General features: G+C 48.9%; 2 protein-coding genes across 9 annotated transcripts in view; one reads left to right on the top strand and one right to left on the bottom strand.

Moving 5' to 3' along the window:
- SLC25A25 (solute carrier family 25 member 25) overlaps nucleotides 1-19,541 on the bottom strand; it is a 34,983-nt gene extending 15,442 nt beyond the window's left edge. For 2 of the 7 annotated variants that reach the window (XM_063316293.1, XM_063316292.1), the window contains exon 1: nucleotides 19,269-19,541. In XM_063316293.1, coding sequence (XP_063172363.1) covers nucleotides 19,269-19,523 — 255 coding nt within the window. In that variant the 5' untranslated portion in view covers nucleotides 19,524-19,541. Of the gene's footprint in view, nucleotides 1-1,271; nucleotides 1,472-9,762; nucleotides 10,119-17,658; nucleotides 17,775-19,268 lie in introns of those variants that run through there. The other 5 variants (XM_063316291.1, XM_063316290.1, XM_063316296.1 and 2 more) reach the window with 4 other exon arrangements.
- Nucleotides 19,542-20,295: 754 nt separating this feature from the next.
- On the top strand, nucleotides 20,296-25,583 carry NAIF1 (nuclear apoptosis inducing factor 1). 2 transcript variants are annotated; one of them, XM_063316309.1, is made up of 3 exons: nucleotides 20,296-20,383; nucleotides 21,767-22,341; nucleotides 24,897-25,583. In XM_063316309.1, exons 2-3 carry the CDS (start codon nucleotides 21,831-21,833, stop codon nucleotides 25,364-25,366), a joined length of 981 nt encoding a protein of 326 aa, XP_063172379.1. In that variant the 5' UTR covers nucleotides 20,296-20,383; nucleotides 21,767-21,830; the 3' UTR covers nucleotides 25,367-25,583. The 2 variants fall into 2 exon arrangements, with proteins under 2 accessions (XP_063172379.1, XP_063172378.1); XM_063316308.1 differs by lacking the exon at nucleotides 20,296-20,383 and adding an exon at nucleotides 21,173-21,316.
- Nucleotides 25,584-26,888: the final 1,305 nt, after the last annotated feature.

Consider the following 26,888-nt stretch of genomic DNA (forward strand, 5'->3'; position numbering starts at 1 on the left):
GGAAGGAAGTCCCAGTAACAGAGCACCTGCTTTACATCTCCAGTGCCCCAAGCCTGGAATGACTCCTGGCTGAGACCTGCTATCAGTGTCAAGTGAGTTGTGTGGACCGAGACCTCAACTGGACAAAAGATCCCTACTTTCCTTGATCGAAAGCAAACCCCCAAGCCCCGTGTTTCAAGTCTTAAAATAACCCAGTATGCTGAAAAATGCCGTCTAGGAATGTGGTCCACCAGGGCCCATCAGCCATGGATGAGGTTTCAGGAAAGGAAGGCAAGCCAGAGGGTTCTCAGCTGACTGCCGGGCTGTGCTCAGCACAGGTTATGTAAGCTGCTTCTGAAAACGCTTGCAATTTCCCCAAGGCAACTTCTAGTCCAGCCCATCATAGCTGAAGATTTAGGAGGAACCTTCCTTTACCTCAAAGACGCAACGCCTTCCACCAACCATATCCAACTCATTTCCTCCTCCTCCTCACCCTGAACTTCCCCAAGGTGACTCTCCCCACCCTTTCCCTGCATCCTGTGCACTTTCAGGAACTACGGTGAAAGGCAGTTCCTCATTGGGAAGACCCCAACCCAGCCTAGTTGAGGGCGACGGGAGTTGTAGTTCCAACATGTCTGGAAGGTGCCAGACTGGGGAGGCCTGGCTCAGAGCATTAGAAGAGGTTAAACCGAAAGCCCAAGAGCATTTTCAAAGGAAGTGGAGAAATTCCATCTACGCTGCTCATTCTGCTGCATCCGACCCCAAGCAGGAAGGAAAGCTTCCCGGCACTCAAAACTACGCAGTCAAATAAATTAAGCCGGCATGATTAGAAGTAGCAAAAGCTTTGCTCTCTGAAAAGGTCGCTTGGAAGGGAGGGAAGAACTGGGACTCAACGTGGAAAGTCCTTCATCGGGGGAGCAATCCAAGCAGGCACGTTGCTGTCTCCTCAAAGCAGAAAAGTGGGAAGCAAAATCACAGAGAAATAAAAGTTGCTCTAAGAGGGAACGGGGGGACTCGGGAGGGGAGCCCAGCCTCAGGTCAGAAGGCAAATGTAGGGGCAGTGGCTGCTCTCAGGGGTCCCGGCCAGCACCACCGCCCAAGTTCTCCTCCAGGTGCTACCATTCCAGGGGTGAATCTCTCCCTTTCTCAATCTGCAAGCCAGTGGGGAAGGGGGGAAGGAGGGGTGGGAAGCCATGCGGCTTCTGGCAGCAGCAAGAACTGCCGCCACGCCAACAGAGGAAGAAGACCGTTCTGCTTCTCCGCATCCCCTGCCCTCCCAGCCCCATCCTTACCTGCTTCCATTGCCGATAGGTAGAGAATTCCTGGGAAGGGATCAAAAGGCTGAGCCTGAAGATGGACTTGAGTTCGGCAGGGAGGCCTCTCGACTCAAAGTACTCAAACTCGGCCTGGGAATCGCCAAAGCTTGGTACATAGAGGCACAGACAAAGCATCTCCCCCTCGCCTGAGCTGCGCTGCGGCCCAAATGGAACCCACCCAACTCCCCTTTCGCTCTTGTGCCGGGCCGAGAGGAAATGCCGAAATGCCGGCAAAGTACGTGACAGCCGTCTATGACCGGGACTCGCCGGGCTGCAATTGGCTGAGGCAGCCCTGCCCTTCTGCTTAAAAGGGAACCCTCCGTGGCCGGGGCCCTCCCCGGCCATGGAGCAGAGCCACGCATTCTTAGCCCAGGCATGTGATACGGGCGTTGCTCAATCTGGCTTTCGTAAAGCTGCACGTCACTTTCTCTGCCAAGGAAAATTAACTCTCTGCAGATCTGCTGAGTTGCTTCAGAGAGGAGCAGAAAGCTGCCGACTGCGCTCTTCTGCAGTTTGTGGGCACGGTGTACCAATTATACGGGGCAAAAAGAACCAGCTGGAGACTGAATGAGGGAGCATGACCTGCCACTCAATGGAAGTGTGGGCAAATATCCTGCAAGTCCTTTCCATGTTCTTGGAAGTGGCGTGGAGGCAACATGTGCACAGGAGGAGAAGCAAGAAAGAGGACCTTGTGCTCCCTAGGGAAACAAGTCCACTCTTGATTTAAGCCTGAGCACAAAGCCACTTGGGAGCCAACTCAGTTCGATGCCCTTGGAAATGAGCCCGTCTTAAAGAAACAAGCCCAGCACATTTTCTTGGGGGGGGGGGGGTTGTCTATGGAATATTTTTGGCAGGAAGGAGATTGACAGAAGGCAGTGTGCCACTGAGAAGCCACCTGCCCCAACAGGATGAGCCACGGATCAGAAGATAGGTCTCTCAACAATGCCAAATGCAGACTAGGCCCTTTGCAGTGTCCTCTGCCCAGTTCTTTCTCTGAACTGGCCTATTATTAGGCAGGGGGAAAAAATTGGCAATGCTTGCTGTCAGGAATCCCTCAAAGAAATTACATTAAACATTAGCATATTGGGATGCTGGAGACCCAGCTTGCAGAAACTGGGCAAATCCCTAATGGGGGATTGTGAGGGAGAGAGAAATTCTGGAGACGTTTACAGGAAGACGCTCATGTGTGGCGAAAGAACCGGACTTGCTCAACTCCAACCCTTAGGCTGCCTTACAAGATTCAGGGAGGAAGAGCAGGTGGCTGAAACAGCACCTACCCAAGATGCAGAAGGTGCCAACGTCAAGCCGGGCAGCTCCAGCTGAAGATCATCTCAGGTGACAGCCTGGGAATGAACTCCACCACCTTTCAAAGCTGCTGCCTGGCAGAGCACATTACTAGATGGAGATGTGATCTGAGCCTGTATAAGGCAGTCTCATGTATTTATACTCCAGGGCAAAGAAAGAAGACTTCCATGCAACATGAGCCAGCTTCTAAGTCCCGGAAAAAAACAGCGTCCAGGTTGCCTTGCAGCAAAGACGCCAGCAGCAGAAGCTGAGATAGCTGCAACCATCCCAAGGAATGCTCTGCAGAATGACCAGGCAGTCCTGAAATCTGGTCACCTTCCTGTCCAGGTTAAACTCAACATCGCTTGGAAAACACCAAAATTAGAACCGGTGCTTTATAAAAGTCATGGCACTTGCTCTCCAGAGGTGTTGGAGAGGGCAGAATACTTTCCCCCTTCCATCTCATCTTCCTGGATCGTAATTTTGCAGACGCGGTCTGTTTCTTTTAATATACGGCAGCCCTGGGCTTCACTGCCAAGAAGCTGTATGATTTAGAGCTGTACTCGTCCTCAAGACTAATTGCACATTCTTGGCCCAGCTTTCACTGAGATGTCCCTGTCATGTCCAGAGTGCGCCCCTTTGGAATGCCAGTCTGACTGACACAGAGGGACACTCCTCCATTTAAAAAAAACAACAAATGCCTGATATAATAAAATGATTAATTCAGGAAGCAATCTGCTGTCCCATTGCTTTGGGTGGACTTAGGATAAGGGGGAACGCATTACCTGTGAGCCCACCTTTGGGGCCTGAATGGGAAGAGACCAAAGGCAGGTCAGTATATAATGGTTCGTTCTCGCAGCTCCTGGCATGCTTTGGGCATGCTGCAGTGTACCTGGAGTTCTCCTGCTTTCATTTAAGACAGACCCACCACACACAAGGATTTTAGTCCTTAAGACCAAAAGCCTTGGCCAGCACCCAGAATCTTTCTCATAGAAGTGTCTTTTTACAAAAGGGAAGTCTAAGGCATTTAAACAAAAAACAAGCCAATCCTCTGAACATGGCCCCAGATGCAGCATGAACAGAAGTGGCACACTTGGCTGCCACAGCTGGCTCTTTCGGCAAAATCACCTTGCAAGCAAATTACGCTGGAAAGGTGGAAGAGAGACACTGCCCAGTGGGGGGGGGGGAGTCCACTGTAATAAATCCTGACAAATTAAAGTTTAATTACACCTCCATTGCTGGTATACTCAGCCTGGTAACAGGCTTAATTACAGGCAAAAAATAGAAAAAGCTGCTGCAGCCACCTGCTCTTCAACTAAAAGCCATTGAGGGCTAAATGTTTCAGGGGGTTAACAGGTTCCCAGCGCTGCACCCCGCTGAAAATCTTCCCCAGTTTGGTGCTTCTACAATGGGAGTAACACTCCCATCAGGAGTCAGCCAGGGACAATGGGAGACGTAGTTAATATTCTTGAGTTCAAGGAGCAGTCAAAATAGTTAGGGACAGAAGATCAGATCATGATTTCAAATGAATACCACTTTAGCCAACACCAAGCCTGCTTGGGCAGGGTTCTCCTCCATGGCCTTCCCTTTAAATCTGCCCCCAATATTTCTTTCTGCTGGAAGGCTCTAAGGCACTTGGAGAGAAATTTGTCCTTGGTGTGAAGATGTATTTTTCTCTCCACCCATTTTCTAGCAAAACTGCTACATACCCAAGAAATACTCAGCCACTGGCCTTGGGAGGAACTTGCGTGCTTAAGAGGAGATTAAAAAAGAGGGAAGGTGCAACAGGATAAGCTGAAGAATTGAGACAATCAAGTTATCAGAAGGCAACTGGTTCACGAACCGGAGGATTTGACCAATAATCCAGGACGTCACATAAGGACCACGCATAAGGGCATCGCCTTTCCCTTGAAATTCCTATTTCCTTCCCATCAGCTGTGCCTTTTTATCTGTTCACCGTCTAGACAGAGAAACAGGACCTGTCTGGAAATCCACATCTTCACACGGCTCAACCTAGCATGCTATGTCAGTTGGAGGAAAAATTGTAAAAAGCCCCCCACCCCAGCACCGCTTCCTTCTGGCATGAGGCTGATAGCTCTTCATTCAGCCAAGCTCATCTGTAGGCAGGTGTTCTGTGATGATGCGAAGAAGCCTCTAAAGCTTGAGATGTGCCTAGTTGTCCAGAGACTGGAGACATCCCTCTTCAGCCCAGTCTTAACCCAAGATCTCCACCTGTGCTTGGCATCTAAAAAATAGGGACTGAAGGCTGCCAAGGCCCAGGAGAGGCTGTTCTGCTCCCGTGTAGCCCAAAGCCTAGAATATAACGCAATGCAGCACATTCGTTTTCAACTAGTGGTTGGGCTGCAGCAAGAGGATAATGGCCTGATCTGAAGGAAAATGCAACAGCAGACAACTGGATACAGGATTATGTGGGAGGAAGCGGGGGTAGAGGAGGGTCCCAACATGCAGGCTTGGGCTGAATGTTGCCCATGACTCGGGAAAAAAATCTAAAAGTCAAATGAATTTATAACCCTGATACTGAATAAGGAAATACAGGAGTGTCTCTTGGCCAACCAAGGGTTTTGCTCCTTGAACACGCATGGATTTGCTTGTCTGTTGGCACAGGGGTCCATAGCCATCATCTGGTACCCAGGAAGCTCAAAGTCTGGGGGGTGGAAAAGGGGAGAGACATCAAAGCAAGTAGTGCCTAAGCACCAGCCTGCCTAACGATTCAAGCCAGGTAACTGTGTTAAATGTTGAAGTGTCACAAAACTGACTAAGAGGTACCTAGAAAACGAAGGCCAACAAAGGGAAAGAGCCAGCAGAAAAAAGCTTCCTGAAGTCAAGAAACAAAATGTTTCAGGGAACAAAACTCCTCTTGAAAAGCTGCTTTTATGAAGTGTTAATTACACTTCTACAGACTCTCCATTCTCCGCTAATCAATGCCTATCAACACGCTCACACATGAAAGAAGCCTTCGTGCCAATTCAGCTCAGTACTTCTTGTCCTCAGCTTCTTTCCATGGACAAGGCCCCCCGTGAGAGAAACAACTTCTTTGTTTTTGTCAAAGACTCCCTCGATGGTGGCTGAATTGAACTCTCATGAACAACACATCGACGTTCAGGTATCTCGTCCAACCAGAATGTCATCTACTTAGCTTGGACCAAGCAGTAGGGGAATAGAGTCTAAACCATGGCTTATGACTTGGCCACTCTGGCTGGCAAGACGAGTGTGCTAAAGAAAGTGCAGTAAGCACAATCAAAGTTATCTCCTAGACTGAAACTGCCACCTATTTTCTCGGAGTTGCGCTGACGCTCCATCACTTTTTGGCTTCATCGCCAATCCCATGCTGAATTCCTTCTTTCTCTGTACCCAAATCAAAGCAGAACACAATAGCCACTAGAAACCACAACTGGCTCCTAATCTCAGATTAAAAGCCACAGTCCGAGGTGGACTCTCAAACCCAGTTCTGACACAATCTAAGGTTTGGAACAAATATGGTCTCATTTGGACATAATCAAGCTGGAGTTCAAGTGTATGTGAAGAGGCAAGGAACTAGAGGAAACCACAGTTTGCTGTGAGATCTGAACTGGGCCACCAAGTTTAAAATGAGTTTACCAACTCTTGGGAATATGAATGTATCTACTATTACAGGAAACTTCTTCTGTGAAAAAATTCATGAGTTGACCTACTTCTGTTGACATGATGTAGACTCTTAAACAGTAGTTGCTTTTCATATCTGCTGAAAGGGATTCATGATTAATTTCCCAGGGAGAGATGAATTTCCCATGGAGACAAGGAGCTGTTACAGAGAGCTGAAGCCCCAGACTGGAATGGAGGGGCAGACAGTCAAGGATACGATTATCTCCCACAGCTAAACAAACAGCAACTTCAAACTAGGCTCAAAGCAGGGAGGAACAGCAAAGAAAAACCATTTCTCTCACTTCAAAATGGGATGCAGACAACTGGGATGCTCTGAACATGATGGCTGTACCAACCCAACATGTGTCCATCAATATTTCACCACTGAGGGAAGAGTAGCAAGTCTTGTTCCAGAAGTGAGTCCCCCAGTTGGCCCAAGGGGAACAGTCAACAAAATCATCTCCCGCTGGACTATGGAACTGGCCTTACTGCATGGCATTAACTTGTTTGTTCCTGAATCTCTGAAGCATCTCAACATCAGATCTGCTAATCTTGGCAGGGTCCATTTTTGCAGCACAAGAGCAAACAAGAGGCTCTTGAAATTAACAGATGCTGCAGGGCGGGCAGGCAAAAAAAAAAGGGGGAGGAGGGGATGGACACCTTCTTCCTGCTCAGCAAACATTACCTCTGTTCCAAATAGGTGAAGCAATTTTATTACACTTGAATTTAACTGGGATTATCATTTCCAATTACCACACCATAAACAAAAGAAATGGGGTAGAGATTTGAAAAGGTGCTGTCTTCCTCTACAACATTTAAAAGGCACCCTTTATGAGCCAAGCAAAACAGGGACAAAGTAAAAAAAAAAAAAGCAAGGGTATAAAAAAAATTACAAGGCATTGAAAAAAAATTACAAGGCATTTACATTGCAGTAAAAAGCAGTGAGCAAAGAAGTAAAGAATAACATTCAAATCATGAGGCAATTGTGAAGTTTTAAGATTTGGGTGAGTAGAAAAAAGCTTTTCCCCAGTGCCAGAAAGGCATTCCAGAACTGCCGAAAAGGCTTTCTCTCCTGCATGGGTTGGAACAGGTGGGAAACAGCACCTGTTTGACCCCAGGACTTCAGATCCAGACCAACCCTTGACTGCACACTTCAGGGAGAAGGAATGCCTCAAGCCAATGGAGTCTTTCCTGTTACCTTCTCCTCCTAGACCAACCTGCTTGTCCATAAGCCAGGACTAGTGACAAAGCTGATGGGAAGGTGGTTCAGCAAAATCTGAAGGCACCCCACCCCCCCGTATGTGCCATTTGGGAATGTACAGTTTGCCACTAATTCCAAACTCAGAGCTAGTATAGCCAAGGAGCACCGTGTATCCAAGGAACAGAAGCAACAGGGCAGAAATGTTTTAGTCTCAAAAGCAGCATTCATCAGACCTTTGAACCAATGGAGCAAGAGAAGAGCAGAGGAACAAATGTCTCTCCATTTGTGCTGGAGATTTGTGCCCTCCCCAACTCAGCACCCGAGTTGGATTTCAGGTTCTACCGCACCAGTAAGATCACACAGCTGGAGGAGTAGGGGGGCTAAAATTGATCTGGGAGGCTAGAAGCAAGCCACTTCTAGATTGCGGTATTTCCAACTAGACAGATGATAAATTGACTTCTTATACCTCGAAGTTTCAAGAACTCATCTTAAAAGTAGCCTATTCATGGCAGCAACGCAAACACCCCCAATTTTTATCGCAGTGCCCGAGTCCGTGCATACCTGAGCCCCGCTTAAAAACCGTGTCCCGATTTTTAGACTTTGTACTGCTTGATTTGCAAAAAGATTAAGAATGACGTTGAATGTTTGTAACATCCTTAAATCCTTGCTAGAAGGGATTTGCTGGGAAAGATGCTAAAGAGAGCTCCCAGATTAACACAACACAGATGTGGAAAATGTTTAACCTAGGTTTTCAAGGGAGTATCCACATTAGAAATAATTAACAGCGCCCGTTGGTGTCTTTGCTAGGCCCTAAGCCCCAGCATGTACACCATGTATGGTACATCTTCCGAGCATGTTCTGTGCAACAGATCTTGTGACGTTTTATGTTTTTCTGCCCTCCCCGTTACATTCACCTTAAAGGTGTTCTAGAATAAAATTCTTTCGAGAACTTCAACAAATCCGTGGCTATCTAAACTATGCTTTCTGACAGTTTCCATCTCCTGTCATCACCATTTGTAATTCTGAGGATCTTATCAAGCCACATGGACACCTAAAACCAGTTTGCCGCCATTCTTTAACTTCAGGTGACTTACTGTACAGGAAAGTTGGGACGGAAAATGTCAACTTTTTCAGAACACACATTTTACCATTCAATTTATGCCTAAAATGTTGGGCTGAGCTCACCAACCAGGCCTCTCCTAGATGTTCCACAAACTGAACCGATCTCCAATTGTATCCTCTGGATTAAGAGAAGCGATCCAGAGGACAACGCTTGATTACGCTTACCTTTATTGTACGTTTGATTGCTGCAGGGGAAAAAGAACTAAAGAGGGGCATAAATCCTCCTTTTTACAGTGTTAAGAAGGGAGCAGAGCATTCTCCCCCTCTTCCCCCCACACGCATGCTTTCTGTAAGGCGTGAGAAGCCTCAGCAAATCAATTATCGCTTCTCATTTCTTCTGCAGCCTCTCCTGCCCATCCCCTACCTAAAAGTTCTACGTATCCTACAAGTGCACTCACCATTACCAACATCATTCCTGGGGCGTTAAATTTTTAATTCAGCAGTTGTATAGATTAACTGTCTGCTTAAATTGCATGGCCACATTTTGCTTCCCAAGCAGAAATTAATAGGAACCTTTGAGTTTGCTATTAGGCAGGAGGGCCCTTAATTCCCCATTTCTGAAGGGCCCTTCATTTTTGCACGTCTAATGTGAGACCTAACTTATTTTTATTTTTTTTTTAATTCTACACTGGCTATTGCACAAATGAACCAGGGCAGCTTTTCCAAGGCTCGCTGTCCTCCTGCAAGCATCAACGTTGACGTGGCCCAAAGCCCAAAACCTAACCGCAAGGCTGCAATTTCCGTAATTTAAAACCCTTTTGGTCCCTCTGTGCAGCTCTCCTTGCTACAAATGCAACCGGAGGGGAGCAAAGGACCAAGCGAGGTACACGTTTTCAGGGAGTCTCTCACACACTGCCAATAAGATTTCAAGTTAAGAGAAAATCCTCATCAAAAGCCAACATCATTTAAAACCTCCACTTATAGTATCAGCCTGGAACGGCGGATTACATTACCAGCCTCCAATGGAAAGCTGCAGCAACTCAGGGATTGTAGACGGACTGCGCATATTAAATTGAGAGTTGCATCATGCTCATTGAAACTTCTTGCTTTATTTCTGGCCAGCTGCACTAAGTGTCACCAAGGCTCCCATTCCCCAGGCAGCTCCTCTGAAGCACCAGAGATCCAACCTCCCATCATCCCACCCCCGTGGAACCCTCCCTGCCCAGACTGGTACCGGCCACACCAATCTGTCTGCCCATCTCCTCAAATAAACGTTACCTCCGTGAAATGCTCAGCAGGCCCAACCACCAGGAGAATAGCTGGTCTCCTTTCAGAGGGCTCAGCCCCTTTGTTGAGCAGCTTCCTGGGCATCTTTGGCACTTGGTCCCCAGGGCTGGGAACGGGGGGTTCTTCCTTTGCCACCTCCTCCTTGGCCGCAGCAGGGCCTTGACACCCAGCCCTTAGGAAGAGGCAAGAGAAAAGACGCCAGAGCGACTGCAGCATCGCTGATCCCTCGGCTGGAATCCCGGGAAGGGAGACCCTCGCTCGGCGGACGGGAAGGATGCCCAGAGCATTAACAGACGAGCCGCTCGCTCGAGGAACCGGTCCTGCACCGGCAGCTTCACGCCCAGCAGCACCAGAGGCTCATGTTGCAGTTACAGTGCCCGCCCTCCTTTGAAAGTGCGGGCAGGGCTGTCGTGCCTGGCCTCACAAGCCACTCATTCAGGGAGGCGATGGAAAAAGGAAGCCGAGATGCTGGAAAGCCTGCGCAGAAGCTGCTCTCCGGAGCCCAGAAGGATGAGTTCTGCGCTCCAGCAGCTGCGCGATCAGCAGGTGCATCCCCAGCCCATACAATGCGCGTCAAAGGAGCAGCAGCCCCAATGATCCAGCCTGCATTCCCACTGCAGCAGGGCCCGGCCAATCGCTGCTCCCAACACTAACAGGTTCATTATTCAAGCCAGCCACCTTGGGCCAATCAGCAGAGCCTGTGACTGGACAGCTTCTTGCTTGCAGCCTGAGTTCTGCAGAGGGGTGCAGAGGGGAACCTCAGTCTGGAGCTTGTGCGGCCTGGGGTCAGTTCGGAGAGGGATGTTCAATGGGGAGGAAGAAAAGGAAGGCGCTCGTTAAAAGGGGGTCACCCTCCCAACAGGAATCTGGGAAACAGAATAGGAGTGGGGGGGTTTCCCCCTTATCACCCATCCCCTTTTAAGCAGCCATGTGGCAGAATATGCCAAGCATTTCATTTAAAGCTTACCTCCCTTTCGAGGCAAGTAAAGGGCAAAGCAGACACGGATTCTGGCAAAAATCGCACGCTGGGCCCAGCTGAGAAAAACACAGCCCGGGATACGATGCGGACTTCTACAAGGCAGGCTGTGTGTGTGAAGGGACAGATTAGATAGTCCCCTTTCCTGTGCGTTTCTGCTTTCGGCGTGATAAAGCCCGTGGACCTGCCCCTCTCGTGCCTGGTGTGGGTCCATGCCAGCAAAAACCAAGGAGTCATGATGCCGCTCTCTATCGCCCATTATAGAAGTAAAACCTGGCTAGGCCTCTCCATTGTTAAATCTAAGCAGACTCTCACTTCAGGGTTGTCTTTCGAGCTTTCTTCCACCAGTCTCTTCCTTCAATTTCCAGAATTAGAAAGAGACCACCCCAAAAATTACTCTTTGGCACAACGCTCCCTGTGAAGGTGGAATACGCAAAGCCGGGGGAATGCAGTATCAGGAATAGTAATGCCAGTAACAATAAGATACCAGGATAGCACTCACAGACTGAAACACGAGGCGCACACCTCCAGAACTTGCGTGAAATCAAGGACCAACAGTTAAATTCCTCAGCTTTTAGATCCAGGGGTCATTTGTAAAAACTTTCTGCCAAAACCATATACATGGCCATACAGGTAGTCCTTGCTTAACAACCATTCATTTAGTGATGGTTCAGACTTACAACCGATCCTCACACTCATGACGGTCGCAGCGTTCCCACACTCTTGTGATAACTGTTTGGGTGCTTGGCAACCGGTCCACATTTACTGTATGACCATCGCAGCATCCCGTGGTCACGTGATCGCCATTTTCAATCTTCCCCGCTGGCTTCTGGCAAGCAAACAACGGGGAACCCCATGATTTGTTTAACAACCATGTGGCTCGCTTAACGCCCATGGTTATTTACTTAACTGCTGCCAAAAGGTCATAAAATTGGGTCAGATTCACAATGTTCGCTTCGCTTAGCAACCAAAATTCCAGTCCCAATTGTGGTTAAGCAAGGACCACCTGTACCCATTGGCTGTCTCTGATGGAAGACAATAAGAACTGTAAGTCCTTATGTAGTCACTTCCTAATTTTTATTAAGGATGACATGAAGAGCCGGTGCTAAGATGAAAGCAAACTGGTTTCGCAAGAGTCTATCTTCCCGCCCTAATTCGGAACGTATTTCTTTCGTGACCCACCTGATCCATCTTCAAAGGAATGCTAGCCAGTTAGATTTCTTTTATTCTCTCCTGCGCACATGCGCACAGATGCCTCCCTCCACTCCATTAAGCAACTGAGAGAGAAAACTTTTTAAAAATGAGTTTCCAGGGCAGCCCAGCCACATCTTCAAAAGGCCAGATGTTGTTTCGGTGTGTCTTCCCTGCTTCACCTCAAGTCTAACACTACGGTATTCGCTTAAAAAGCTGAAGAGCACAGTACGGTTTCTGTACCAAGGACTGCCCCCTAGTTCTTTGTCCTTGTCCTCCCCACCCCTTTCCCTTTTATGTTGCAACTTTTTGGAATCAAAGTTGGCCAGGAGGAGGGTGAAGGGTGGAGCATAAACCATTAAAAAACAAATGCCACGGAAGCCTACCAAGAAGCAAAGGACTTGTGTCATAATGTTGGCCTAGGTAGAGTTACTTGCATGCCTTGGAAAACTGAAAGACAATAAGCTATGAAGATAAGCTGGGAAGGGGCACGTGGTGGGTGACAAGAACGCCCTTAATGAAGAGTCCAGCCCCTCAAGTATATTGCCCAGACAATGAACACCCACAACAAAGTTGTCTCTGGGTGTTTCAAAGTGGCTCACCAGGCTTCAAGCTCCTTTAGAAATGTGGAGCCAAGGAAGACCACCATGGGGTTGCTGAAACCATCCAAACCATCAAATGGTTCTGCGTTCCAGCTCTCTGCTGGTCTTGTAGAGAGTTCCTGTCACATCAGGACTTGTCTTGGGAGCACCAGTGCAGATCTGGAAAAAGCGCTCTCGGCTGTGCCCGTATGGAAGGGCCACTCTGGACACGTCAGACTCTGATGTCACAAGGGAAATTGCATGTGATGGGCTGGTGTATTTTTAAACATTTGTCAACTTCGATGGAGAAACAAGATGGCTATGAGGCAAGCAGGGAAAGGAGAAGTTCCTCTTCCTGCAGGTAGGAATAGCTGAATTAAAGATTCGACAGGAAGTCAGACTCCTCTTAGGCACCATTCACTTTCAACATCTGGCTGATGGGGTGCATTTCCAGGGTTACACAAGTGACGCATGGACAGCCTCTGCTGCTCTTGACCATACGGTTCATTTCTCCAAAATAAGATGGCCAACTCCTATTAACTTTCATATTTCAGGAGAGCAGAGAGGAGATGGAATGAGCTTGAACAAGCTACCTTTCACCTTTGCAGGTTTCACCAAAGGAACAGTCAAACGTTCAGCCATTTTCACCTGCGCAAAAAGGACATTTTGTACTTCCTGTTTGCTCAATATGGTGCTTGGCCATCAAAACAAGACACTACAGATATCTGGGAACCTCCATTACATTGCTCCTTGAAATACAAGCTGCTCCTTCACCAGGTCCTCTTAAAGTGATATTGTTTTCTACTTACCTTTATGGAATGCCTTGTTTTTTTAATAATATCAAGAGTCAAATACGCTTTTGGCTGCATTTGTGAAGCACAACTATCGAATGTGACCTGGAGCCTCAGTGGATTTAGGGAAAGAGAACATCTGAGAGCTGAAGTTGTTTCTGAACTCAGAATGGAAATTCGAGACCCGTCCCACAAAGGGAGCAGAGGAGGATGGCAGAGTGGCACAAATCACTTGAGCCAAGCAGATATGGGGGAGATGGGGAAAAAGAAATCCTAGGTTTTCCTGTGTTCCTGAAAGCTGCCATTAGACAAACCAAATACAACACAAAATGTATCTGGCCTCTCTGTAGCACATTTGTTTTCAGTTAGTAGGAAAGCTTTACGAGCAACTGGGGAGCTTTCTAAAACGGCAGTGCCTTACTCACAATCATTCTTGTGTATCCTCTTGTCCTCCAGAACACACCCTTCTCTTAGAACTGTATTCTTTAGTATGTAGCCTTTATTCATAAATAAACTCTGTGTATCACTTTTCATTCAAACAAACACCAAAAGGGTTACACTATCACGCAGGGATACGCAAACCTAAGGATGAAAACAACAAATAACTTAAGGGCAGCTGACTAAAAGCAGGAAAAGGAAAGAAATGGGAAAAAGCAGCTTCCGTGTCACAGTGGAAGCTGTCCCAATGCTCATGGGGGAATCTGTTGTGCAAGGTGGTCAACAGATCCAGAAGATGCTGTCCTCTCATCACGACTCCTGTGTTTCGCACCAACAGGAACCCATTCAAGAACACAGAATAGTCCTTCATATTAACCAGTTTCCAAGGTCAAGGCCTTATGATTCAAAAGCAACATGTCGAAAATGGCCTTTCCCCACTTTAACAAAAAAAAACCCAACTTCCTAAAGCAAGTCCTCCAGATATGTCCTCCAAGTGACTTAGAGTAAGAGTGTCAGGTTCCCTCAAAATAAACACTTTCCCGTAAAAGAGAATCAAGGGATACATCCAGGTTATGAGCTTGTCCTTAAAAGAAGGGTTTTGTGGGTGTCGGAATAAAGGAAAACCAGTGCTTTAGAACAGCTACCTCAGAACTACTTCGACCCCTTCAAGATGCATTGTATCAGCTGACAGAGAGAAAGACTATGTTTTGGAGCATATTGGAAGAGCCTGCAATTCAAGCAGAATGAAACAGTCCAGACAGGAGATTTTCCAAGCAATTCTCTGGGTACGTGATAGTCAAACCACAAAACTGCCCCGCTATACTCTCTGGCATGTCTAGACAATTTTGAAAACAGCCCAGTTGCCATAATAAGAAAAACAAACGCCTCTGCTCTCGTTTTACGGTCCAAAGGTTGAAGCTGATGACCCGAAATGAAATATGGCCCTTGTGCCCAGCACAGATTTGCAGACAGCTGAGGAAACCGTGAATGACACAATCGGGAAATATTTACACATTTCACCAAAGGACACGCAATATTCCGAAGTAAGAAACACACAGGAACCAGGTTTATAACTACAGGATGGAACACAGCATTCAAAGTACTGCATCCTGTGGGTTTTCTCGTCCGACTGCCACCTAACAATTGGTTGCATGCAAAACGGAAATAATTCCGAAGCATTCCGAGCAGTCCCAAGATTCCGGACGGGATTTCCTGATGCACACCAGTCACTGCAGCTGTGGTGAGAATGAACTGGTCTCCCTCCTTTGAACAGATGAGGAGGAGGAGCAAAACCCAGATGCTGGAGTCTAGACATGAGAAGGGAACGAATAGAGGATCTGTCAGCGCTGGGAGAGAAAAGATGAAAAGGCAGATGAGGTTTTCACACAAGAGCAGATGAAAGCATGACACGCTAAAAAAAAGGATGCCGCTGAGATGGAAGCGACAGGCACATTTGCAAGGACAAGCTCAGCAACGTCAAAAGGTTCACAGCAGACTTTGCGGCTACAAATACAGAGGCAGCAAGCAGTTTTTGTGTGCTGTGCCACTTTGATCTCTTCATACCAGTTTGATCCTTGCGAAAGAAAAACACAAAGAGGCATTTGTAATACAGACGACGCATCCCAGGCAGTCTGAATAGCATTCACGTGACAGACCAGCCGAAGCTTCGTGTTTGAAAGACCTGGCGAATTACCAGATCAGCTGCAGGGACTGATCTGCCTCAACAGCATGCATTTTTTATAAAGCTTACAAAAATTAGCAGTGCCCAAACATGTAGCTAACACAAACGTTCACTGCCAGAATGCAGTTGCAAGCATATAACTGATCTAGATTGCCAAAGCAGCACAGATTGTTTTGCGAGGCAATTCAGCCTCATCGCTTCCAAATTTCCACACAATTTATTTGCCCCCCCTACTGCTCAGAAGTAGGGAAACTGAGGCCTTTCAATCTTGCTGAACTAGAACTCCTAAGAGCTAAATCTCTCTGGCCAATGGAAAGGAATGCCAGGACCTTAAAATCAGCATCATGGAGCTCCCTAGGCCTGCTATAAATCGAAAGTATTTCCCTGACAGTACTTGCCCATTGAAAATTATATGAAATCAACACAAGGACGTTTTAAGGCAAGAGGTAGAACTACTAAGAAATCACTGCTTGAGTTCGGACGAAGCCGTGCACATCAGATCTCAAATATCCAAACAGTATCTGAAGCCAAGTAAGGCATGCCATCATGGGCTCACAAAAGATTAAATATCCCTGGAACCAAGAACTACATTATCGGCACTGCAGCACACCACTACGGTTTTAAACTCTCCCTGCAGCCACTCCAGCATGTACTGAAGAGGAAGCAACAGCTGTCACCCAGGAATGAAAATTAAGTACTCATGGCAAAGTAGTGGTTTGGCATAGAATCAGAGGGCAGTCAGGCCTAAATATAATTTTTCCCCAAGACTTGCTTTTGTTTAGCTTGCAAGGAAGGCTGTTTTATTTTTGTATGATTTTAACTGCCTTATTTTTTTTATAAACCAGCCAGGACTGCAATAAAAACAGTACAAAAAGATTGAGTTCATGGGGGGGGGGGGAAGTCAGCAAGCTTATTACGCGCCACATACCAGAATATATTACATGCTCTCCCTAAGCATTCCCCTTTTCAACCTAGTCTATCAGCACTGCAATTTTTAAGTAAAACATGTGTAGATTTTACACACAGCAGCCAAAGAAAAACCTAGCATTTCAAATGAAGATTCTTGGCTTGTTACATCCAATACAATCAGCAATCCAATTCTAGCTTGTCAGTGGAGCAACCAACTGGAAATCCTGACATAATTGCAAAGCTACATTTGGGTGAGTTTCTGACTATTATAGCCTGTCCTGCTGAAGAAGGAGCCAAAACTGAGCAACTGGGCAGCAGGGACTCACTTGCTGTTCCCAAAGGTAAGTTAGGATTCTCTGGAATTTTGCCTTCCTCCCTGATTGCACTGGCAAAGGAATATGGACCATGTTCATCCATGACAATGAGGACGACTCCATCTGGCACTGGCATCTGTAAGTCAACATATCCACAGCACAAAACCTATGATCATATGCCCAAAACCAATAACAGTGGACAAATTTAGCCTGTTTGACAAGGGCTGAGACCACTAGAAGCTAACAGAGGCAAGATTTCTAATGACTATCAGATGCCAAAGCAGTCATATCAAACTCGAGCAAACAATAGGAACGACAAAATAGAACTTTTATTTACATACCCTAACCCTAACCCTAACTGATTATGAATCAGATCATGAGGAAGAAGGCAGAATGCCAGCCAGATAGATCATTGTTTACATAGTGCCAATGATGTACGTGCCATTTATAGAGTAGCTAATGTGGGTCAAGATACACATTTTGAGGGACTTTACAATCTACATTTTGAGGGTGGAAAAGTAAACAAAATTAACCAATAAAGGGAAGGACAGTGCAAGCTATGAATAAAAGCAAATACACGGTCAGCCCTTCAAGGTAGTCTAGACATGAAACCCAGACCACGAGGACCAACACTACCTCCATTGTAAGGTTACAGTCACAGAACCTTGCAAGGCTGAAAACACATCCCTTCATCCCTCGCCTTGACTTTCCAGGGAACTAGGGAGGTTCCCTTCTGAGACGCTTTCCACACCCTCATTCCTTCTGTAGGCTGGGATATCTTTGGTCTGACCATTGTCTATGCCGAAGCTGGTCTGTCTCCCAAGGTCATTCTCACAGCCCACTGCCTGTACAGAGGGTGTGAGTTAGGAAATAAGAACTATGGAATTAAGCCATCCTCTCTAACAAAAGAGGGGGATTTTAAGGAGAACTCTGACAAAGAGACCATTCTCCAAAAGATACGCTGGCCTGACAGATTAGCCACACAACACTAACCAAGGACAGCTACCTTACAGGCGGTACGCCAAAGAGCCTTCAAGAGTATCTGCTCTGACAGCATATCTGTGGTGCCTGCAGATCAATTTCAGGCAGCATTTGACACACAGCAACATTCTCCAATTTGGAAATCATACAAGGAAGGAAAAAGGACACACAATTTAATTTCTGACACAGAAAACCTTGAAAATGGGATAGATTTCTGTTTTGTTCAAACCAGTTTTAGATTCCGCTAAGCACTTACACTGCAACACACACGACCTTCATATATGTGAGTGCCTTGTTCATACATGCATGCAAAGTGGCTTTTTCACATAAGTACTGGGGCAGTTAAGTTTCTTTTCTGCATATATACCCCGTCACAATTTAAACAAAGAAACCATGCATCAGGGTCCCTCATTCATACACACTTAAAACGCCTTCCCATTTTTGTCAAAACAGCTTTAAAACTCCCTTTGTCCACTCTGTGTCTATCCACACCTGACTCACATTCACCTCCATGCAGATCCAGAGACACACACCTCTGTTACACTGACACAGACCTTGTCAACTTCAAGAAGCATCAATTGATCATTTCCCTCTTATATCCTAGGCTGCCTCTTTTATCAGGCAGGACAAGGAAGAAGGCAATCAAGCTATCAGTAAATTCACAGGTTCAGAAACAGGATGCAGGGCATCTTTGCAGGGGGATGCATCAGCTGTCAAATGGCCATTTCTTTTTCATGTGGCTGTTTTCTAAACTCGGAAGAACATTTTGGACGTCCCATGTTATGTTTATAGGATCTACAAGTAGTCCTTGCTTACCAACTACTCGTCCAGTGACAGCTCAAAGTTATGACAGTGCTGAAAAATTAGACTTACGACTGATCCTCAAAGTTGAGGTTGTCACAGCATCGCCATGGTCTTGTGATTGCGATTCGGGTGCTTGGCAACTGGCACACGTTTAGGACGGTCACAGCATCCTGCAGCCACCACAATCGCCACTTGCAACCTTCACAGCCGGCTTCCGACAAGCAAAGTCAAGGGGGAAACTGGCATAAGTTGCAAGTCGCGGTCACGCAACATTGCGCTCAGTGCCTCGCAGTGATTTGCTTAACAACCACTGCTGGGACTGGCATTGTAAGTAGGCATGGTCGCATCATGTTGCGCTTAACGACCGCACTGCCAGTCCCTATTGTGGCCGGTAAGCGAGGACTGCCTGTATCAGAGTTAGAAGCATTTAAGAGCAATACACCTACAGTTTCATATTTGCCATCATTTAGTGCATTTCCAGCCGGTGCTTTTGGCAGAAGCCCATATCAGCTCACAGGAGGGCGATAAAAGCAACCCTCAACGAAGCCAGCCCATTAAGAACAGCGGGACCCAAGTCCGTTACAGATTATTATGCTCGGCGGGCAGCCACAACCAACAAACCAGGTTAATTTTGAAAAAGAAGAAAGCAACAAGACGGGCCCGCTAAAGCAGCCCGTTCAGGGCGGAACTCCTCTCCCGCCAACGCCCGCGGGCCAACCTGCGTCGGGGGTTCGAGGAGGGCAACGCGCCGGCGCCGACACGCGTGTTGGCGCGCACGTGTGGACGGCCGCCGGGAGGGAGGCGAAGCCAGGCGGCGGGAGGCGGACTCACCCTCAGATCCCGCTCGGAGCGGTGGAGCCCGAGCCGCTGCAGGCCGACGGCCAGATCGTGGACGCAGAGAGCGCCGTCGCGGTTGACGTCGAGCTGGACGAAGAGGCTGTACAGGCGCCGCTCGTGCTCCGCCAGGGACGGGGAAGCGCCCTCGCCGGCCGCGGAGGCGGCGGCGGGGGAAACTCCGCCGCACTGGCAAAGAACGCCGTTGACCACCGCCGGGGAAGCCAGCGAACGCCGCGCGCCGGCCGGCATAGCAGCCACGCCACACCCCGCCCCAGGTCCGCCTCCCAGCGGAACTGGCCGCGCGCCGAACGGAACCCGCTTTTCTTTCGCCCGGTCCCGCCCCGCCAGCCGGCGCACAGCCCGCCGATTGGCCGACGGCGCGGCTTCCCCGCCGGGCCCGTCCCCGCTGAGCCAATCCGAAGGGAGAGGGCGGGGCGGCGGAAATCTCGCGAGGACAAGGGGATAGGGAGGGAGGGAGAGCGGAAGGAAGGGAGCACGTGCCCACTATCCCCCTTCCCCCCCCACTCCGTCCCCGTTATGTATGCTGAGAAGCCCGCCTGACGTCAAGGGGAGGGCGGGTTCCTGCGACGCGGCAGCCGCTTTCCTTTTTTTTATCGTTCATTGGCTGGGAGGCCCGGCGGCCAGCCGCGATTGGTGGTGGTACGAAAGAGCCCCCTATTGGCCGATAGAAGAACACCAATCAGAGTGAAGGAAGAACGCTCGGCGTCTACCTTCCCTAGGCGGGACTGGGGCAAAGCAAAAAAAACACACACAAACACTCTCGCTTGATGGACAGGACTGTAACCCAATCGCCCCCGGCGGGCCCACGCGCGTGCGATAAGGCGGGCCAACCCCCCCCGTCAGCCAATCGGCTCCACGCTCCCCCGGACGAGGGCCCCGACCGCCGCGGCGCTGCGAGCCCGAACGAGCCAATAGCCGCGACCCCCGCGGGGCGGGGGAGGGGTGAACGGAGGCGGGCTCTGACCCCTGATGGGCAAAGCCCTGCGCCAATGAGAAGCAGGGGCAAGAGGGGGCCGATTCTGGAAGCCATTACGCCACTGCCGCAAAGTAGAGACTCTCTGCGGGGCGGGCGTCGCCGGGTAGTTGGGGTACGCAATTTGCGTACCTTTCTTCGCCTGCAGGGAAAGGGGACGGGGGGGGGAGAGCGGAGGGCCCTCGAAATGGCGGGCGGGGGGCGGGGGGGTCCGGCCCTCAGGCTGAGGGGCTCCTCGCCCACTAGGCCCGAAGCCCCCTCAGAGCCCCCTATACCTCCCCCATGCCCCCCTTCTTCCTCTTTTTTTCGGGGGGGGGGGTAAAGAACCATTTATAAACTATAATTAACTTTCCAATTCCTTTCTGCCGAAATGGAAACTATATAAATTCCCTTCTTCCCCCCCCCAAATTTATCCTTGCATTGGAAGCCGCCAATGCCTTCTATTTTCTATCCTTCCCCCCCCCCCGCGCGCAAAAAAATTAATATTGTACTGATTGAGGCTCCTTCAGAAATCGGATTGAAAATGAACGCCTGAAATGGAGAGGATATGAATTCCCTTCTCCCCCCCCCCGACTGATGCCCGTAACTGAAGCCCCCATGCCTATTTTCTATTGCCCCCTCCCAAAAATGAAAATTATTGAGGCTTCTTCTGCCTGCCTTCCTGAAAAACTAGACTGAAAATGGATTTATATTCCTTAGGTTGACCTGGAGCCCTTTAAAGGGCCATTTCCCCCTTCTGCCCCCCCACGCTGAAATTGAATTTACAGATCTGTCACTAGAGTCTCTACTCCCTCTCTGTTCTTCCGAAATGCCTGAAATTGACATTACTGACATTCTTTTCTTTTCCCTTCTCATTGCCCCCTCAAAAAAGTGTAACTGTTCCTTACAGTTATGTGGGATTTTTTCCCCATCTTGCCCCTTCAGAGACCCCAAATATTCTGTGGGGCGGATATTTCCCCATCTCATTCGCTCATTCCCCTTTGGGCACGAACGGAAGCCTGCTTTCTGGAATTCAAGTCCAGGCATACTAAATGGGATGTTCCCCTAGGTAAGCTGGTAGGAAAGGGCAACCTGAACCTAGCCGTGGGGTTCCTTACGCCCTCCTTGTATTTGCGATTCTGCCCTGATTCCTTCCTCATCTAGCCTCTTGGCTGCTCCCAGATTGCCACCCGTCTTCCTCCCTTGTTTTCTGAATTTTGGAAAGCTTTCCTTCAAAAAGTAGCACACTAACACTGAGAGCTAACTTGTGCTCAACATGAACCAACCTAGATTACCGTCCTGCCTAGGTTTTGCCTTTGTACCTTCATTCCTGTAGCTTTATAAACACTTCACGACAGAGCGGACTGTCCCTCTGGTTGGATTTTGCACCCCCCACCCAGCCTTTCAGAAGATATTCTTGTGTAACACGGTGTCTCTCCTTCCTTCCCAAACCTGGCTGGCTTGCTCCAAATTTGGCCCCCAGTCATGTTTCTCAACACGGTCCCTGTTTTTTTTCCAGGCTTCGTCCCCGGGCTTCATCTCAAGACCCCCAACCCAGCTTGTCTTCCTCCTCGGACCCTCACATGGCCATGTCATCCCCGCCACCCCCGCCAGCTAAAAAGCGGAAGATGAACTTCTCGGAACGGGAAGTGGAGATCATTGTGGAGGAGCTCGAGCGGAGCAAGCACCTGCTCATCAACCATTTCAATGCCGGTGTGCCGCTGACCGTCAAGGCCGCCGCTTGGCACAACATCCTGCGGCGGGTGAACGCCGTGGCGACGTGCCGCCGGGAGCTGCCTGAAGTGAAGAAGAAGTGGTCCGACCTCAAGACGGAGGTGCGGCGCAAGATGGCGCACGTAAGAGCCGCCGTAGAAGATGGCGATGGCCAGGATGGAGGTGGGGAGGGCCAGGAGGCCGAAGAAGACCCCACTGTTGCCTCTGTTGCCCCCATCATACTCACCCCCATGCAGCAACGCATCTGTAACCTCCTGGGAGAAGCCACCATCATCAGCTTGCCTGCGAGAGGCTGTGCTGGGGCCCATACGTCGGAAATCCCAATTACGGCTGCAGCCACCACAGTCACCCTTACGCAGAGTAAGTACAGTAGCTGGCTCTTTCCCTCCAGCGCGGCCAGCGCCGGTCAGAGCCATTCAGACAAGTGGAATCGGCTTTCCCCTCTTAATCTGAACAAGGTGCGCATCCAGCACCTTGTCCAGAATTCTGAGGAACCAAGGCTGTCTGGAAACCAGCACAACGTGTTGGGCTCCAGCGCGTAACCTGCGCCTTTAAGGTCATGCCCGGCTGCCTCAGATCAATTCCACAAGCCCGCTGCTTGCAGTCTGCGCCAAGCTCTGGCAAGCCCGTTTTGTCCTTGCCTGCCATAGAGAGGAAAGAAATGCACAAAACAAAAAGGGGTGGGGATGGGCATCAAAGAACAAGGAGATGGGTCTTCTGTCTCCTCCTGGCTCACCTCCACTCACTGCTTCCATAAAGCTTGCCCAGTGGACGGTTGTTTCCTTTCTAATGGCCTCCTGGGGAATTAAATCTCTTTTCACATCCCTGGTGGCCCCAGAGATACTTGAAGAAAGCATTCTACGCCTGCTGCCTTCTTCTTGTCCCACCCCCTCCCTTGCAATAGATTTCTTTCCCATCTTCTCTTTCTGCCCGAAAACCAAGGCACGTTTTGAGACTCCTGTCCTTGAAAAATCTTGCTCTGGTAAACAGAGTGGCCCCCTCTGTGGGCTTTCTCTCTGAATGTCGCCAAAGTGTCAAGTTCTGTCAGTCCAGCGACAGGCTTTGTGTTGGTTAATCAGTCAGTAAGTTTGGCTAAGCAAGCATCTCTGCGCCTCGCCTCCCTCCGTCCCTTTTCGCCACCCTCTGTTGCCGCCTATTGCTGCTGATAAATATAGCTGATAAATACTACTTTATCAGATGTTCGACTGAAAGCTCATCGTGTATTTATGGAGCCTTAACAGTGCTAGATGCATAATGTGATTCTTTTCAGAGCCTTAATGGAAAAATAGGAGGCTCCTGCATCCTTGCATCATGTGAGGCATGAATCACTGGTGCAGCTCTCCTTGCTTGGACACCCCCCACCCCCACCCAAGCTGTTAGTTTGCTCAAGGGCTTGCTTCTGTGCCAGCTCCTCCTTTCCTTGAAATCCCAAGGCTAGCCTTCTCCATTTTTACCCAAGTTTTTGCTCCTTCCCAGCCACAGAAAAGAAACACTATATAGATGTATGTTTCTGAAGCTTTTGCATTCAGGGTGGGCAGGCTTGAGTTTCTCATTGGCATCTTGAGCCAGATACAGGCTAGTGACTCAGGAGGAACAGACAGAGAACCATGGGGAGGGAACACATGCTCAGTCCTGGAATATTTTGTTAGAACCAGAACTGGAGGCAGTGCGTGATACAGGCAGTCCTCGCTTAACAACCATTAGTTTAGTGATAGTTCGGACTTACAGTGCCACTGAAAAAACCAAATTACAACTGGTCCTCACACTTAAGACCATTGCAGCATCCCTGCGGTCATGTGATCACAGCTTGGGCGCTTGGCAACAGTTGATGACTGTCGCAGCGTCCCATGGTCACGTGATCTCCATTTACAACCTTCCCGGCCAGCTTCTGGCAAGCAAAATCAGTGGAGAGCCACATGATTCACTTAACGACCATGTGGTTCGCTTAACGACCATGTGGTTCGCTTAACGCCCACAGTGATTTGCTTAACCACCGCTGCAAGAAAGGTTGTAAAATCAGGTCAGATTCGCTTGATGACCACTTCGCTTAGCAACTGAAATTCCGGCCCCAATTGTGGTCATTAAGTGAGGACTACATGTACACTGGTCTGTCCCTTTCCTCTTCTCTATTCTCTCTCCTGCGTCCATTTTGGCAGTTTAATTTGGGGGTGGGGAGTCCTTTCCTCAGTATTGTTAAGCTGCCAGGAATTGGAAACATTGGCAGATTCACTGCCGGTTGCCTGGTGCCGGGTTACCACCGGCAACTGATCAGGTTGGATTTTGAAGGAAGCATATTTTTTCCTCCTCCCACATAATTTGCTGCCTGTAATACCTCAAGCCGCCTCCTCAGTCCTGTTCCTCTCTTTCCTTCACCAGCTGTGAACATGGGCAGAAGGCATCAGAGAGGGGGAAGAAGTCACAGCTGACCTAGCCACCGTTGGGTGGGTTCACACAATACATGTCATGCACCATGGATTACCAACCATCAAATAACTGATAGGTCAGGTTTCCCCCCGTGTCATAAAGGCTGATAAACACACACCAAGACTTATAAATAGCATTAAAGCCAAACACAGTGTTTGTGGCAGGCTGATAAAAGACCACCTCGCTTTTTACGATCACATCCTGCACCTGTCTGATGACGACAACTTTTCCTGTTCCGGTCTAACTGGCTACCTAGGGTAAAATATCTTCAAAATAACAAAGATGGTTACAGGGTGGGAAAATGCATTGCTCCATGTGTCCTGCGAGCCCGGCTGCTGTGTTTCCAAACCTTTATTCACTGAAGGTTATAAACTTGATTTTTAGGGTGCCTTAATTCCCGGATTTAATTCCGTAAACCGTCTTGGGGACCCTTGGTTGCAAGGCAGCCTGTCGACATTCCAGCTCTCAGAAAGCTCTCCTCCTTTTCTTAGTTCCAGGAGAGATGACGTACCACAGCTTGGAGGAGGGGGTCGTAGAGTACTGCACGACCGAAGCCCCCACCACAGTCACCACCGAAGCCCCCTTAGAGATGATAGCCCAGCCGGCTGAAGTTTTGGTGAAACCCCAAGAACTGAAAAACAGAATTGCCCTGAACTCGGCCAAGCTGCTGCAGGAGCAGCGAGTCACCAACCTGCACATGAAGGAGATTGCTCAGCACCTCGAGCAGCAGAACGACCTGCTGCAGAAGATCCGCCGCTCGCAGGAGGTGCAGGCGTGCGCGCAGGAACGCCAGGCCCTGGCCATGGAAGGGACGCAGGCGGCCCTGAACGCCCTCATCCAGATCATGCACCCCGTGATTAAGGACTTCAGGCGGTTTTTGCAGAGCAACACCCCTGCCCCTCCAGGGACAGCAGACTCAAGTCAGGCGACTCAGAACGGACAGGACGGCATCATTCAGTGAAACCCGGAAAGAGAGAAGTCTTCTGAACACAGGCTTGGCCCAGGAAGGAGGGACGGGTGGCCTGTTTCTTGCCAGCCAGCTGGTTTAAGGCCTCTGTGTAGAAGCCGAAAGCGCCCTCTGGGTTGCTGCCAGGCTCTCTCACGCCCTCCTTTTTTAACTGTCTGACCATATGCAGTTTCTCGAACTGACTCTGCTAGGCATGCCCCATAACTTAACATTGGACTTTAAAGAAAAAGAGTGGCAAATAGATTTTTATATAAACAGAAAACACCCTTTACTCTCTCTCTTTTTTAAAAAAAGTATTGTGGGTCAAAGAGAACGGCTGTTTTCAGGATTCAGGTTAGGAGAGAGATGTGATGGTCTGGCTAGGGAATTCTCAGAACTGAAGCCCCAGCCCAGGGGAAGGAGGCCCGGTTGGGAAAGGCTGGGCTAGGGAGGATAACGCGACGCTCAATAATTGCAGGTAAAGAGATTCTTGAATTTTGTGACTGAGAGGTGTGGCTCACAAAAGGGGGCTTCTAAGCATTCACACCCCTCACTAACGATGCTGTAATGCCAGTGCTAAGATGGGAGAGGTGGGCAGCAGACTGCTTTATCCCATCTCTGTTTCTAAGCCAGGGATGCAAAATAGAATCTCCCATTGTAGGGCCCCCCGAGTGAGCAAGGGCCCTTTTTTTCAACTGTTGCTGTTTAAGGATGCAAGACGGGTGCCTTCAACATTGCAAGCGCTTCTCATGCCCCTTATTATTCCCAGATGCTTTCCCAAGACACATCCTCGTCTGCCATACCGAGGTCTGGTACAGCCTTCGTGGTGGCAGTCGCACACCGATACCGCGGGCAATGGTGCGCTGAACCCTAGTTTATTGAATGAGGCGCAATGGGTGCAGTTCACACAACACAGTGAGCCACGGACAAGGAAATCATACTCTGGCTTAACGCAGTGTAGCTTCTCAGCCACACCCTTGTGCTTGTCGATGGATGTGCGCTGCAGTTGGCTGTCGGTATAACCAAGATCTGGGGGTACCTCCAGTTGCACACTTATTTGCCCAACCCCATTCCACAAAGAACAGAGCAAAAAGAATTGGGTTTATAGATTGCTGTTACTGTTTTACATACGGAGAGTCAATGCTCCTTCCTAGCATCCAAAGTTTTTAAAAAATGGAGCGCGTGTTAGGGAAGGCTCCCTCCTCCCATAACTTGCCTTCGAAGGGCAAACGGTCCCGGCCCAATGTGAAAGTTTCCTGGTGTTTCTGCTACCTGCAGGGGGCGTAATACCTCCAGATTTCTGTGTTTAAAACCAGAATAATGTAAACATAAAAACCCTGGGGCTCCCCACCCCGCAAGAAAGAAAAATCAATCCAAAAAGGCCTCCATCTTCATTCAGCACACTGTGGCCAATGAATACTGCCGTGTCAGGAGGATGGATAATCACTTGAAGCAAGCAGAGGCTGTGCTTGTACTTCTGATTCTTTTATTCTCACGCAGTGCGAGCCAAAGAAGAAGCCCAAAGATTTCTTAAAAA

Source organism: Candoia aspera, chromosome 16 (genome assembly GCF_035149785.1).
Source record: "Candoia aspera isolate rCanAsp1 chromosome 16, rCanAsp1.hap2, whole genome shotgun sequence".
Lineage (NCBI taxonomy): Eukaryota > Metazoa > Chordata > Lepidosauria > Squamata > Boidae > Candoia > Candoia aspera.